Raw genomic sequence first — 16,197 nt, 5'->3', positions numbered from 1 at the left:
CACTGGTTAAAAATGTAGAAGATGTTGAAGACTGGAATGAACCTGACCACAGGCATCTGCTACTGCCTTTTTGAAAAAAGAAATTCACATCAAGGTTTTGTTTTTGTGAATTTCCTTTTCCTTTCAAAAGCAGAGTGCAACCAAGCATTCTAGTTAATTGAAAGCTGTTGTGAGTTGAGTTTCAGTAAGTTGAAATTTTAGTTGATCCTTATGGTCAACAATTTAGGCTTCTCGTGGTGATGAAAAGGAATTGTAAATAATCAACCTGCTCAGGCTTGCCAGGTGAACTCAAGGAAAGTCTAATTGAACAGATGGGTCCCTGTCCTCTAATTGGAAGGCTATTAGGTGATTTGACTTTGTCAGACAAGAAAAGAAAGTGAGGTCCTGAGATGACTTCCTCTAGGGAAGAGAGTTTCAGAGTTCTCACAAAAATCTGGGAGTTCTGTGTGATGTTAATTATCCTGGTGTGGTCTGAGAAAGTTGGCAGCCTCAAAGATAACAAAGACTTAACCCCCTTAGGCTTTCTGAGCTGTGAAATGCTCTCATAAGCAAGTAGGTTACCTGGGAAGACTAACGGAGACAGGCTAATGAAATCCATATGGTTGGTTACTTTGGGCAGATGGTCTGCATGCCACCTTGGAAGCACCTGAAGTTTCTAGGTGGTCTTTAAGGGCAGCTTTAAATTGTGCATGGTGAAGTTGTCGAATCTGCAGACCACAAAGGAATGGCTAAAGATGGACTAAGAGATGAGGTCAGTAGTCATATTTTATAATAGGGGTAGGAATGGGATCAGGAGGATGGGGTAAGGATGTAAATGAGCTTTCTCTCTCCTCCCAAAGCCAGAAAAAACCCCCACCTCTCTTCCACTGAGCAAGCAGAGATTATTTTCTTTTATTTTTGAGAAATACCCCTCCCTCATGTCTCCACAGAGCCTTATTTGGACAGTCTCCATGCTTCAATTGCTCTATTGCTGGGCCCTTTTCTTAAAAGTCTCCTGGGATTTGTAGAACCCTTCATAGCATTAAAGAGATTTTTCTGATATTATCTTCTAACTAAACCCATAAGGAAGGTAGAGCAGGGAATATTTCCCCTGATAGATGAGGAAACTGAGACCAAATGACCCTTACCCAAAGAAAAACAAGAAAGGCATCAGTGGATGTGGATTGCTGCGTTTGTGGCATTCACTCTAGTTTTATGGATGCCTTTCTTTTCTTTGCCTTCTTATCTTGGGTCCTTTTGAGATTGTCAGGGCGTGGAAAAATGTCATTTAACAGTATGTATAGGTTTCCTTTTCTAATTGATCCATTAAGGGGAATAAAAACAAAGATCAACCAGGAGATGATACAGATGCCTTAACATGCGCTGTCCTAGAGGCTTGATTCGTGCATAGGACCCCATGTTTCTATGAACACTCACACCAGAAAGGCACTGAGATGAAATGGGAAGAGGACCCAATCTGGACTCAGAATTCTAGCTTGTCCCCACTGAGCTGAGCGACTTTCGGCAAGTCACAAGGTCATCTTGCCTCAAGTGTTTCCTCTCTGAAGGAGGTGTAATAATACCTGTTCTGGTTGCGTGGCACGATTGTCGTGTGAATAGAGTATGGTAATGTATGTGAATATGTGTTGAAAATCTAGCCCACTAGATTGTGAGCTCCTAGGGGGTAGAGGCCATTTCTGTTTTATTCATCACTTAGCTGACCTTCCTGCTGGGGTTACAGAGGATCATTGACCCTACTCTTGTTCACCGAGAAGCATACCCAGAGACTGGCACATGCTGGGAAGTCGCTCTATAGAAGGAAACACCATCAGCTACCCCGGAGGGATGATCATCTAGTTCTCTGAGATGCCTATATTTTAAGTCAATCTGTTCCCCCAGATAACCTCCAAATATGGCGAAAAAACCTATCTAAGTATTTTCACGTGATTTGGCAAAAGGCAGAAATTTAATTTTGTTTATGGAGATGGCTCTGCAGTGCTTAGCCTGGAGTTTGGCATATAGTAGGCGCCTAAAAAAAAGTTATTGAAAGAGTGATGAGTAAGTAATAGAATCTAGGGCATTGTTATTAGCCTGTCTTTGTTGCCACGTTTCCTCCATTCTCTCAGAGACAGATATTAGGTGTGGTGTGTGCATAGTTGTCAGGTCAACCTCTGCTCCCTTGGTGAGTGTCCTTTCCACCCAGCTTGAGACTTGCCTGCAAGGAAGACCCAGGAAGCCACAGATCCCTGACAGCTGCGGGATGGGAAAGGCTGACAGCTGTCTGAATGTACCATGTGGCCAGGCCTCAGCATCCTCACGTTGTACCTGCTGCTCTACCTCCAGTCTTAACCTGGAGGTCTATGAGCCTTGCTGTGTTATGTATTATATGACATAGGAAAATAAGAGTTTGGGGGGGGATAAGGCGGCATCAAAAGGGCCATGTAAATAATTAAAAAACAATTTCTTTTTTAAAATTGTTAAGTAATACATACAATAAATGTCTCTGACCTACCATTCCTTGGTATCAACTCATCTCCTGTTGCTGCTATTATGTGTTCCCTAGTGTGTAGTTGGCTGTGTCCGCAAGCATTCGGTCACATCCTGTATGTCTTCAGACTAATTAAATGTGGTTGCCGTTGTCCGGGTACAGTGTCAAGCTCTCAAATTCTTCATGGTACTTGCTGAGAAAATTTTTAACAAAAGAATTTTTACATTTTGATGTGTTTCCTAAGGTGAGGGGATGGGTAGGGGTAAGGGAGGTCTGTTGTAGTAAAGCTTAAAGATTAATGGTTAGTTTTCTTAATCATGTCCAAATGTCACCATACCTAGCATAGGGGAATTTGTGGAGAGATTGTTCTTCTTTCTCCATAAAGTTCAAAAGCCCTATAATAAATAACCAATAAATGTTGAAATGTGGACTCTGATTGAAAATGTGTGTGTGTGTGTGTGTGAGAGAGGGAGAGAGAGAGAGAGAGAGAGGGAGATTCAGAATGTATAAGGAGAATCTACATACTCTTGGAGGGACTACTTCCCCCCAAAATAAATTTTTTTGAAATGCAGGGCTCTTCTTTTTGCTGCCTGCATTTCAAAAAAAATTTAAAAGTTAAAGTGAGCAATGACAACAGTAACAGTGTTGAGATAAAACATTCTTAATGAGTAATTCAACTGTGCTTCATGCGGCTTAGAATGTCTGCAACTCAGAAGACAGGGCAGTTCCCTTGGTGGTCTCCAGATAAAGTTCAGTTTTTCTGTCCTGCCTGGGGTGCTGGAGCAAGGCACGTCTCTCCCCATTCCATTCCATTTATATTTATTTTCTTAAAGGGGTTTAAATTAGCATTAACATTTCAGTTTAAAAAGCAACATCCTTTTATACCCTGAACTATCTTCAGTGGGGATATGGCCAAGTATCTGGAAAAGAATTCACTTCATTATAAAGCAGAAACTAACACACCACTGTAAAGCAATTATACTCCAATAAAAACATTAAAAAGAAAAAAAGAGTCAAGCATCGTAGTGGTCTTCTAATATTTCTAGGGGTCTGAAGGCAGAGAGAATTTTGGAATTGCTTTTTCTCCCAGATCTACTTTTTAACCTGAATCTGCATCAGGTTAAAATTTCAAAACCTAGTGGAGAATGATCGTTTCGGTGTAGCTTTCCAAATCATAGTGGCATTTCTCTGGGCAATGACAATGAAGCTGTCGACTTGTTTTTTAGCATGGGTGCCTCCACCTCTGGTTGGGACATTTAGTTTTGGAGCTGCTGTCTAAGGAAATCAGTTTTCAAGTCAAGAGGGTTGATGGTAATATTTCAGATGTCTCTTCCAGCTGCAAGCATTTTGTCTGGTCCCTCCCTGCCTTTCCTGATGGAACAGGTCCCTCTGTGCCAGTGACTTTATGTGATTGTAAGATAGCAGCCGAGGATAGTTCAGAAAATGAGAGAAAAGAATCATTTAAAGATGTCATCATTTTAATGGCAGCCTTACCCAGGACAAGTAAAAAACGTCTGCAGGGCAATTAGAAAGGAATTTTCTTTTATTTATTTTTCTCTAGAGGGCTGGCCCCGGGGCTGTTTTATGGTGTTACTACTTGGTCCCTGTGGTTTTAATATGGAGTGAGAATGGGAAGAAATGAGCTCATGTTATGTTTGTAAATGTTGCATGTGATCTTGTTTAATCCTCTAAAGTTCAGAAGGCATGCCATCAGGGGTCCTCGATTTTTTTTTTTTTTGGCATGTGGAGGAGTTACTGCTCTTAAAATTGCCTTGAGATCTTGGAGGACTGAGAGGAAAGTGACATGCTGTGGCGGTTAAGTCCCTGAGTAGGAGATGATGTGTTCTTGCTGGCTGCCTTCTCTGATTTATGGGGTTCAAGGAGGGGTAAAGTAGAGGATCTTGAGAGGACAGATGGCTTGTTGGAGACCAATTGGTTGGGCCCCTCTGTATTATATGAATACCAAGCATTCCCTTTGTTGGGTTTACAGAACATTTTTAGTACAAGCAGGCTAGGAGCTGCTTGTCCTATACTGCTCAGTTCCACTCTTAGATCATCACCTTTTTTGTGCTGTCCTAAAGAACTTCTCCACAGAGTCCTTACTGCTGTCACTAGCAACCAATTGAGGAAAAAGAAAAGTGGCGTGCGGGAATTAGAAAATGATTTGCACTTCTTTATACCTAGAAATATCTGGCCCTTTTTCTAATCAGATTTTCAGAACAGTTCCATTTCCATACGAATTACTCATTGGCTGTAAAGGTCACTAGGAATTGCTGAGCATTGGAAACCACAAACCAATTAGAATGTGGCAATAGCTTTGCTCAGAATTGAATGTTGATTCAAATTGGCTCTGGTAATAAGATGCTCTTTAATGAAACCATCATTGAATGGATTAATAGATGCTTTCCTAGTTTTTGAGGAAGACACAATATGTGTGGGGGATGGGGTCTGGGCATGGGGACAATGACTGCTTGGTCACAATTTCAAGCCCTTGTGTTAGTAAATCTTCCCAGAGAGCCTCCTTTGCCTGCAATATGGATGAATGGCCTTTGAAAGCTTAATGGGAATTGATGCCACCTATCGATTACCATTTAAAGCACACCCTCCTAATTTCGAATCAATGCTGAAGGAAATATGCTTTCCAGTGGAACAAGTATCCCTAATTGGAGGGTCCAAGTCTGGTGTCTTGATAGCTTAAGTGGTCAATTACTTCTTCTAGCAACTTGATGCCTATTGGGTTGGTGAACATAAGCTCTGCTGAAGGTTGATACTAAACCAGATTTCCGTGGAGCTGATTATGTGCTGAATACTCAGCAGATGGAAATCCCTGGCTTCCTGCCCTGAAATGTGTGAGTGATTTCATGAGGGCAGGGGGTTACTCCCAGATAAGCTTCTGGAACTGCCAACCTAGTGAGGGTCAAGGCCAGGTTAGTTCCAGAGGATCTTCATATCATTTTGATGCTTCTAGTACTAGGTCCCTGTCCCTGGTTGGAGATTATGAACTGCTCGATAAATAGTGGTAGAGGTGAGATAGGGATATCCTGAGCCAGTGAGATTTCTGGAAAGGGTCTCAGAATTAACCCTTTCTCCTTCAGGGAATGAAAACAGTTTTTAGTTAATTGCTATAATTTCAAGAAACCCACTCCTTCTGCTTTCCCATGAAACAACTGGACAAATCCCACGATGATACATGTAGAAATATATTTCTTACTGATTTCTTAAAGCAAGCCAACATTTGTTTACTGTGGATCTTTGAGGAAAAGTCAGTAATTATACCTGCCATCCGATAATTTGATTATTGGTTGGAGAGAATGACTAAACTTTTCTTCTCTACCTACTACACAAGTGGCTTCTGGATCACTGCTACAACCAGTTACATGGGTTACAGCAGCAGGCAGTGGTATGGATAGAATGGGTCCATTTTCTCACTGAAACCACCATATTTTCCTGGTTGGGGCAACTGAAAAATCATGTGAGTTCTTAAACACTCCATCGGTAGCCTTTCTTATAGACCAGTTGCTACAGAACAAAGGTATTGGTATTTTATGTAAAAGTGGTTTTGTTCATTCTATAATGTTCTATATTGTTGTATAATGTTCTATATTTGTCCATTCTATATGTTCTATAGAACATTCTATAATGTTCTCCTTTCTTCTTTCTCCTTGACAGTGCTTACACTTTACTAACTTTTGCTAGTGAACAACTTGCTGTTTCCCCACCAAGATTTGGCCTATGTGCGGGTAGTGAGGGGGAAATAAATCTATTCAAGAAATTAAAACAATTATCAGCTTCCCAGAAAATTGAATTATCAGCATGTACATGAATGCTTGAAACAACTGTAATACATTTTAATAGAAAACCAATGTCTAAATAGAATATGTAATTTTATAGTTCATCACTCCTCAGATTCTTAGAGTCAATTACCTAACTTCTGTGAACTGCTGAGACATAAAATCACTGCTTTTGTAAAAGCTAAAAAGGAGAATAGATATTATTTAGTTCAATCCCCTCATTATTCAAGTAAGGGGACCAAGGCCGACAGAAGTTAAATGACTTGCCCAAGGACAAACGATCACTTTGTGGTAGGGTTGGGATTCAAACCTGTGAGTTCAAACTCAGTGCTCTTGACATGCCCCCTGTGATGTCGCACACGAGTCTTAGTTCTAAAGGACAATGAATTAGGTCACCAAGCAAGTAGCTCTGTATTTAAGGTGCTCTGCTTTGATAACATTCCCACCGTTTCCCGATCCTCCCTTAAAACACTGTGAATCTGCCTTTGTGAGCAGATGATAAAATAAAATCCAGCAGGCCCAATTAACTGTAAAGCACTTACTCTGAAAAATTCTTTTGTTGAGCCGGAGTCCAGGGTCCCATATGCAATTTCAGTCTGCTTAGCTAAGTCTTCAGCACTCTCTATGGGAGAAACCATCCTCTCCACAGTCAGGAAAGCAGCGAGATTGGCCGTATAGGAAGAAATTATGATCAGCGTGAAGAACCACCAAACCCCTCCAACAATGCGCCCGGAGAGTGATCTACAAAACAAAGACCAATCCAGACCCAGAGGGGCCGGATTTCAGTTTAAGAAATCCTTATCTTTACTTTTGGAAAGAGGAATGGTTTCAGTGTAGCTGATGAAAGAGGGAAGTAAATGATGTCAGGGAATTAACACATCAAACAAAAGTGACACGTTGACAGTATCACCACATGTCATGATGGCATGTGATGATGGTACATGCATAATGCTCTTCAGGCCTATACGGGTTTCAAAGCAGGATTATTTATTTAATCATGGGAAAAAATACCTTCTTTTTGCCAGTTCCTGCTTAGGTGTAATAATTGTACTTACCTGATTCTCCTCCTGTGAGCTTTTCTGGGCACACCTGTGAAAGACTGCTCTATTTCCTTTAAGGCAAGTGGTTCCCAGCCTTGCCTGTACCTTAGAATCACCTGGGATCTTTAAAAAAACTTCTCATGCTCAGACCCAGCCAAGACCAAAGAAATCAGAACCTGAGAGGTGGGACCCAGACATATGTATTTTTAAAATCTCTCCAGGCGATTACAATGCGCAGTCAAGGTTGAAAAACACTGATGTAAGGTGATGTCATGGGAGAAACACAGAGTCGAAAACCTTTACATATTTGAAGAGAAATGATTAGGTGCTAGCTAGTAAACAAGCACTATGCACTATGAGTTTAACAAATTTAATATAGACATTGCCATTCTGTGGAGCTGATTACCCATAAGGCAAGGGGCCATAAGATAATATTTATTATTGTCTTCATATAAATGGCTAGTGGGGCTCAGGAGTTTAGATCCAGAGATTGAAACTCTTCCCTTTTACAAACTGAGATGTAGCACATAGGACAGGCCTCAAGTGAAGTAGGAAACTACCTGATTAATAGGATTTGAGAAGCACTAAAAGGTTTGTCTGTACCCTCCCCCACCAAAATAATCAAAACAAACAAAACCATCCTCACTGGCCCGCCCTAGAAATTCTTACTGTTGGAATTATCCTCTGAGCTTTCTTCAGGAGGCGTGCTCAAAATGTAACATTTTACTTCAACAGCATCTATTATCATATTATCCTGGATTAGTCTATGCAATTAGTGGAGAATGGGACAGAAGATGGGTAAGTTTTAATCAGGGAAAATTTTGTTCTTAAATGTAACTGTGCATGGGCATTACTTGGGGTGTTTGTTAAAATGCTGATTCAGAATATCTGAGTACTCAAAAATCTGGACTTCTCAAGCATCACTGGTGATTGCAGTGGCCTGCGGCCCAAACTGAGAAATATTGTTCTTCTTTTACATCAGTGATTCTCAACTCTGCCTGCACATCAATATCATTGGGGGAGCTCAAGACAAGACAAAACAAAACACAATGACCAAAAAAATGCCTAGGCTCCACCCCAGGCCAATTAAATCCGAATCTCTGAGGGTTGGGCCTAGGCAGCAGCATTTTTATAAAACTCAGGTGCAGCCAGGATTGGGAGTCATGGTCCTGCATCATGAATGCTACTCAGGGAGAGGGTCTGTGGGCAGTTAGGGGGCAGTGTGAGGGCACTGAATGCTCAATGGGTAAGGGCTTGTAGTGAGGAAACTTCATCTCCTTCACAATGCTGCTGAAGGCTGGCTCTGTTTGCAGAAATGAAATCTGGTCACTAGGTTTTATAAAACATTGCCACATTATCCTGAGGATAGTTCTGCTCTGTGGTGGAGCTCCATCCTGGTTAGGCTGTGTTCTCTCATGCCCAGAAAAGCTCACAGGAAAAGAACCCACTCTGTCATAGAGTTAAGAATAGGCGTAGGGGGGCTTCCCTGGTGGCGCAGTGGTTGAGAATCTGCCTGCTAATGCAGGGGACACGGGTTCGAGCCCTGGTCTGGGAAGATCCCACATGCCACGGAGCAGCTGGGCCCGTGAGCCACAATTGCTGAGCCTGCGCGTCTGGAGCCTGTGCCCCGCAACGGGAGGGGCCGCGATGGAGAAAGGCCCGCGCACCGCGATGAAGAGCGGTCCCCGCACCGCGATGAAGAGTGGCCCCCGCTTGCCGCAACTGGAGAAAGCCCTCGCACGAACCGAAGACCCAATACAGACAAAAATAAATAAATTAATTAATTAAAAAAAAAAAAAAAAAAAAAGAATAGGCGTAGGAGCCTGGCACTTCTCCAGGCTCTGTGGGAAAAGGGCAGCTCTGGGCTGAAAGCTGGCAAGTCAAGCTCTTCTCTCTCTATACTCGTATTTTACCACTTTGAAGCAAATTTAAATTCCTGTGTCCCAAGATAACCTTTTTTTTAGCCTCTGGAAGATTCAGTTGTTTTAGATTTTACACCCTGATCAAATAATTTTGGCAGGTGTTTTGATAAATAGTATTCTTTATTGATTAACTGTAACGAAACTATTTTGTTTTTTAAAGCCTGTAATTCCTATTGGTCCCTGGATGCTTCAAATAACCCTTATTTATTTATTTCTGAACATAATCACTTTTAGCTTTTCGGATGTGCAAATCTGCTTTGCAACAGATTTTCTAACTGATAGTTATACTCTCTCAGGATTTCACCTGGGAACATTTCCCTTTTAATCAGAAGATGTAAAAACATCTGGAGTCAGAAAGAATGTCACATCTGAATGCTAAAAGTGTACAGAATATTTCAGTTATGAATTTGAACCTTTCATAGTCTTTCTTCATTGTTAACATATACATTTTATTTATTCTGGGTTGATCTGACTCTGGAAATAATTTTACTGTATAAAAGATGAATGCTCAAAGTAGCATTCGTAGTAATAGGGTAATAAAAATGATAATAATAGCGAACATTTAAGGAGCACTTCCTATGTGCCAGACTCTGTTATAATTGTTTACATGTGTCAACTCCTTTAATCCTCCATCCCTTTACAGATAAGAAAATGGAGCATTCTACAGATAAAGAAATTGAGGCACAGAGAGGAGAAATAAGAAATAAATCATCTAGACTTACACAATCGGAAAGACATGCCCACATTTCTGTAGTATAAAATACTCATATTTTGTATAAGAAAACCCAAAATGGTGTGTAAATTATAGAAGGAGCAATTTTCCTACAAACACTGAGAAATATAGCTGCAGGAAAACCAAACATGTTTGGATAATTATTGTTTATTATCTGTTGTTCATTTGGAATGGAACTGTGAATGTCATCCTTATTTGGGATGATGGGGTTTTACTGAGACCGAGGGGAAAACTGATTTTGGAGTATTTCCAGAATCATGGTTTGGTATGGAAAAGGGTGTATTCTGCTGCTGTGAATACTAATGGTAGTTTATGTATTATCTGCTTGAAATGTGGAGAACAACACAGTAATTTATGGAAATTACATTTGTGCCATTCTATTGCAGCTAATGGACTGTGGCTGTGTCTGTGTGATCTAAAATCAAGCCTGCACATCATAATCTGGTTATTTTGGCCACCTTAATGGCTGACTCAGATAATCATGTGGTTGATCTGTATGACTCAGCTGAAATTGGCTGTTGACATGACTGAAAATAAACCTAAAAGCAAAATGGTCTTTTTTGTGGCCTCTTGTCTACATGGCTGTTGATTTTGGCAATTATGTGGTTAATACTGTGATAGACCTATGATCATGGAGAATTTTGGTGAATATCCACATAGAAATGGTAAAATAGTATCCACGAGCATCAGCATAGATGGAAAAAGGAGCTTCCTTGGAATCAGCGTTGAATGCACAAGCTTGCATTCAGCGTTCTCCCTTCAAGACAGTAGTAGCTTTTGTGCCAGTTCAAGTGAGAATTTAACCTCTGTAAAATCTAAAAAAGCCAGACTTATAGAAAAACAGAAGAGAATATAGGTTTTCAGGGGATGGGAGGTGAGCAAAATAGGGGATGTTGGTCAAAGTGTACAAACTTCTGGTTATTAAGTGAATAAGTTCTGTGGATCTGATGTTTTTTAAAGGAATGGATTTTTAAAAAATATAAATAAAATTTTCTGTTCATCAAAAAAAAAAAAAGACAGTGGTAGCTTTGACAAGAGTCTTGGTGGAATTTCTACCACTTTCTTCCCTTGTATGTCATGGATGCCTAAATCCTTTCACTGAGAAAATGTGCAGTGGAACTCACAGGGAAGAAGCTCTATAAGAATTTTCACATTTCCCTTTTCTCATTAGTGAAACTATAGCCTTTTAAATCCACATTTCACATGGAGGCTATATAAAAAGTGACTGATGGGTCAGCCCCATCACATTTTTAAAAGGATCTATTAAAACAAGACAAGACTTTATAGTTGAGTTAGAAAGACCTGTCATTTCCCAGTATCTTTTCTTCTATTAATGCGGCCTCAAAATGTTTAACATTCATTTCAAGTAGTTTTGTTGCACAAGACAGATTTTGAGGTTAGCATAATGAAATGACCGTAAAATGCTGCCATTTAGTATTTATAAAAATGCATTAAAGGAACATACCATACCTTTTGAAGAAATGTAAGAGGAGGCATGAAGTTAATGAAAGTAAATTAGCAACAAGAGAAAAACAGACATAACATTGCAAAATAATACACAATGCTCAGGTTATCTGTGATCATAAGAAACTAGAGTTTCTGAGTTAATAATAAAATGTATTTTATGGCCTATGAAATGATAATAAAAGTGAGCTATGTGCTGTAACCTTCATCCTGTAAGTAAATTTTGAAATCGGCACTTTACTAGCTTCACAAGATGAAGACCCCGAACTGCAAACTGCCTCTCCTTTGCACAAACTCTTTATCATTCCTGTTCTCCCTCTTCTTTCTTCCACAGTAGGCATCATTTCTACACTCCATTCAATGCTGTGTCTATGACAGATTTTTTAAAAATGTGCAGAGTCAATCTTTGGTTCTTATAGTCTTCTCTGATGGGAATCACTAACCATCTCCCAAAGACTGAAAACTACGGCTTTCAGCCAGAAAAGTCATGAAATAGTTGTAATAAAAATCCTGCTACTACAATTAATTTATTACCACACCACTACTGCTTTGAAGTGAATTTGCAGTTGCAGTAGGATGAAGACACTGGTCATACATCAGTAAAGGAAAGGCTATAGTTGCTTTAAACGGAGCCCCAAACTCTCCTATTGTCTTTGATCCCATTCATTTTTTACCCTTCGTATATTTTATTATTCTGCACATACTTTCCATTTAAAAAAGGAGGATCTATGTGTCAGCTAACCTGGACAGATCTCCTGCCTGCTTCTCCAAAGTGTTTGCTATCTGGAAAACTTAACAGGAGAATAATGCCCATGGAATAATCTGTACACAGTAACCAGGTTCAAGTTAGTGTGTTCTTTCCATTTTCTCTGCTGCAATTCCTGGAACCTTGTATCTTCAACTTGGCTAGCCCTCAGATGTCCCTGCAGCTTTAGAGAAAGTCAGCAGGGGGCGCATTTGTCTGGAAGGACTTGGACTCTGGCCTGCTTAGCAGTTCTGTCAACGTTTTACAAACGAAATAAATTTCAGATTAAAAAAAATTCCAACCACCTGTCAATATCAGCAAGACATTGCGGAATAATACAATCAAAATGTTTGCAAGTGGTGTAATCCTTAAGGAAAGCACTTTATGGTTTCAAGAAGGAATGTTGTTGGTTATTTCTCATCAGAAATCAGCTATTTGGCACTGACTAAAATTTTAACCGTATTCCTAAGGAGTATTAGGAACTAAAATGCAAATGCAATATGAACGATTAGTATTTGTGAAGCCAGGATGGTTAACAGCAGCCAGTTTAAAAATGATAATAGGTAACGTGTATTGAGAACTTACTATATGTCAGGCACTGTGCTTTACATTTTATAGATGAAGAACTGAGCCTTAGCAAGATTTAGTACCTCGCCCCGCGTCACACAATAGCTAAGCGGATTGTGAATCTAGTGAGATGAACTCCAGGACCCGCATACCTAATCACTATGCTCCCTCCATCTGGCTACACCCACTGGCTATCTCCCCATCCCCCAATCAGGGGGAAGAGGGTTGAATGCAATCTCCTCATACTTTCTCCTCCTGACTCCCCCCAACAAATTAGTTTGTGTATGAATATAACCTCAGCTTATTACATTGATTACTCAGTCTCCACCTGAATTGGTCACCCTGAACAATTGGGGTAGTTGAAAATATCAAACCTAATATTGACATAGACTCTTTAGGCTTCTAGGTTACTGTTCATAGCTTTATTTGATGGCAATGGAATCATGCTCAGTTTTCCTCATGATGCCTTGTTGCTGATTTCCCAGTCTTTAACTTTGAGTGAACACATGTTCAGCAGCATTCTTAAATGCTCACTGCCTATTTTCTTAAACAGCCAGGGCAAAGGTACTGTTTCATCAGAGGTTGGGAGACTGGAAAACATCTCTTGGGCATGAGCATGAGGAAAAGAATGGAACAAACAGTGAACCTTTAGGTCGGTAGTGGGAGGCTGCTTGTGGTAGTGGAAATAATCGTACTGCTGGCTCTTACAGCCTCCATGCCCTCGGGTTCCATGACATTATCTCTCCGGGTACTATTCCTTTCTCTATGATATGAGAAAAGCAGTATGAAGTGGAAAGAGCACAGGTTTTGGAATTGGAGTTGGGTATGAATACTGGCTTTGTCATTAGCTGTGTGACTGGGCAAATTACTTCACCTGAGATTCACCTTCACCTAAAAAATAAGTACGATGCCCACCTTGTGGTAGTGTTTGAGGATTAGAATGCATATGATAATACAGGTAAAGTGCCCAGACACAGTGGGAACTCAGAGAAAGTTGTTGTTCCTGGGCCCTCAGTAAACGGATGCAGCTGGATTAATTTATCTCTGACATCTCCTCCTGCTATGATATTTGATAATTCTACTTTAAAATGTGGTCTCTTATAATGCCTTGAATTGCTCCAATTTTGAGAAAAGTCAGAGTGTACAATGCATGCTCACATTCTGGGCTTTCTGGAGAGTTTGCATTCCAAGGATGGCCACTGAACAGAAATGGGGCTGTGTACCCCATTGCTGGGTTGAGTTGTGACCAGCATTTAGAAAAAAAAAAAAAGAAACAGAACAGAGAATATCAGAGTGCATGACATACTGTAAGGGTAATTTCTGGTGAAACTTTTGTTACGTACATATATGTGTACTGAGCTGTGATGGAAAATTTATCTCTGACCGAGGGTTGTGCTCAAAACATTTGAAAGCCATCGCTCTGTAGGACAGTGTCTAGCGCAGAATAATAAAATCTGTACCTTGAAAAAAGCACTTGATATATTTCGGCGCCACAGAAGAGCCACAGCTCAAATTCTGCTACAAAAAATGAAAATAAAGAATCTTTCCAGCTTGTCATTTTCAAGCCATCATTTTTAAGTTATTACTTAATGAGGTAATATGCATAAATACTTCTAAAAACAAATGGCCTTTTAAGAGTCCTGTTTGAGTATGCGCAGTAGTATGTAGCACTCCAGTGGGGATATCACAAATTTAGTTTTGAAAATTCACTTACAGAAACCAATAAAATCTCCAGCCTTAATAAGTCTTTAGCATTGTCTCAACACAGATTACCAGCCATGTTAAAATCATTCAATTACAGGATCATTCAGAAACCCTCATCTCTTGAAGTGAACATTTAAAAAAATCAGAGAAGAAAGAAACTAGCACAATTAACTCCCAGATGATATCACAAAACGACACACATTCCAAGCACAAAAGGAATAGGGAGTGATATAATTTGGAGAATCTGACCAAGCAGATTGAGGGTGGCAAAAAAGAATGACAGATAAATGAGGCTTACCCCACACGTGTTATACTAAAAAGCTGCTGAAGATGGTTACCAGCGATTTGTACTGCAAAACTTCATTTTAAATGTTTTGTGCTCCAAGTGGATAACCTCAAATGAAGTATGCTATAAAAACATGGTAGGTGACCTTCTGAGTCCTTCTAGTCTAAATGAAAATCCCTATATGTTTGTATAATTGACTCTGGTCAGTATTTGGATTAATGTTCAATTTTACCAAAACTACAACTTTTTATTTCATTTTTTTCTGATTATAAAGATGTTACATTTGCTTACAATATTTTATAATTATGAATTTGCCACCATTTTTGTTTAGGTGACTCGACACTTTAAGTGGGTAAGGTCTAGGATATTCACATTCAATATCTTCAATAGCTTCACTGAGGTAAAATATGCATACCATACAATTCACCAATACAAGTGTACAATTAATGATTTTAGTAAATTTAGAGTTGTGCAACCATTGCCACAACCCAGTTTTGGAAAATTTCCAACACTCTGAAAAGTTGCCTTGTGCCCTTTTGTGGTTAATCCTGATAGGAATGGGACTAGGGTGAGGCAAGTGAGGCATTTGCCCCCCACACAAAATTTAAGGGGGTGCCAAAATCTCATTAATCAAAATAAAGAGAATTTTAGTATAATTTTTTTTAAAAATCAAAATTAATGCAAAAAAATCCATGATTAATAAAATAGCAAATTTTAAAATAAAGACTGGATCTGACCCCTGTACTTGCTCTACTCAGCCTCACTTGCCTCACCCTAATCCTGATCCTGATCAGCCCCTCTCTGCTCCCTCCAAGGCCCCGGAGACCAACAACGTGCTTTCTGTCTCTATTGATTTGCCTATTCTGGACAAATGGAATAATACAATATGGGATAGTCAATAAATGGAATTCAAGTAATGGAATCATATGGTAAGTGGCCTTTTGCATCTGGCTTCTTTCATTTAGCATCATGTTTTCAAAGTTAATTTAGTAGCACGTAGCAGTTGTCTTTTTTTAGTTGCTCAATAGTTTCCCATTCCAAATGTGGTACGGATATGCCACATTTTGTTTATCCATTCATCTGTTGATGGACATTTGGGTTGTTTCCACTTTTGGCTATAATAAATAAAGCTCCTATGAACATTTGTGTATAAGTCTTTGTGTGGATATATGTTTTCTTTTCTCTTAGGTAAATAAGAGTGGAATTGCTGTGTCATATTTTAAGTGTATGTCTAATTATAAGAGACTGCCAAACCATTTTCCAATTTGGGTGTAGCATTTTGCATTCACGCTACTAATGGATGAGAGCTATAGTCATTCCACATCCTTGTCACCACTTGGTATTATCTGTCTTTTTGATTATAGCCATTCTAGAGGATGTGTAGAGCTGTCTCACTGTGATTTTAATTTGCATTTCCCTAATGACTAATGATGTTGAGCATCTTTTCATGTGATTATTAACCATTTGTATATCTTCTT

The 16,197-nt window shown here is 39.6% G+C and overlaps 1 protein-coding gene across 1 annotated transcript in view; it reads right to left on the bottom strand.

The window, feature by feature from the left end:
• The window catches only part of GRIA3 (glutamate ionotropic receptor AMPA type subunit 3), a 287,984-nt gene that overhangs the window by 51,648 nt on the left and 220,139 nt on the right, over positions 1-16,197 (bottom strand). The window contains exon 12 of the mRNA XM_028165001.2: positions 6,801-6,999. Within this exon, the coding sequence (XP_028020802.2) occupies positions 6,801-6,999 (199 nt within the window). The remainder of the gene's footprint in view (positions 1-6,800; positions 7,000-16,197) is intronic.

This window comes from Balaenoptera acutorostrata, chromosome X (assembly GCF_949987535.1).
Source record: "Balaenoptera acutorostrata chromosome X, mBalAcu1.1, whole genome shotgun sequence".
Classification (NCBI taxonomy): domain Eukaryota; kingdom Metazoa; phylum Chordata; class Mammalia; order Artiodactyla; family Balaenopteridae; genus Balaenoptera; species Balaenoptera acutorostrata.
This window is presented reverse-complemented; position numbering and strand designations above follow the sequence as displayed.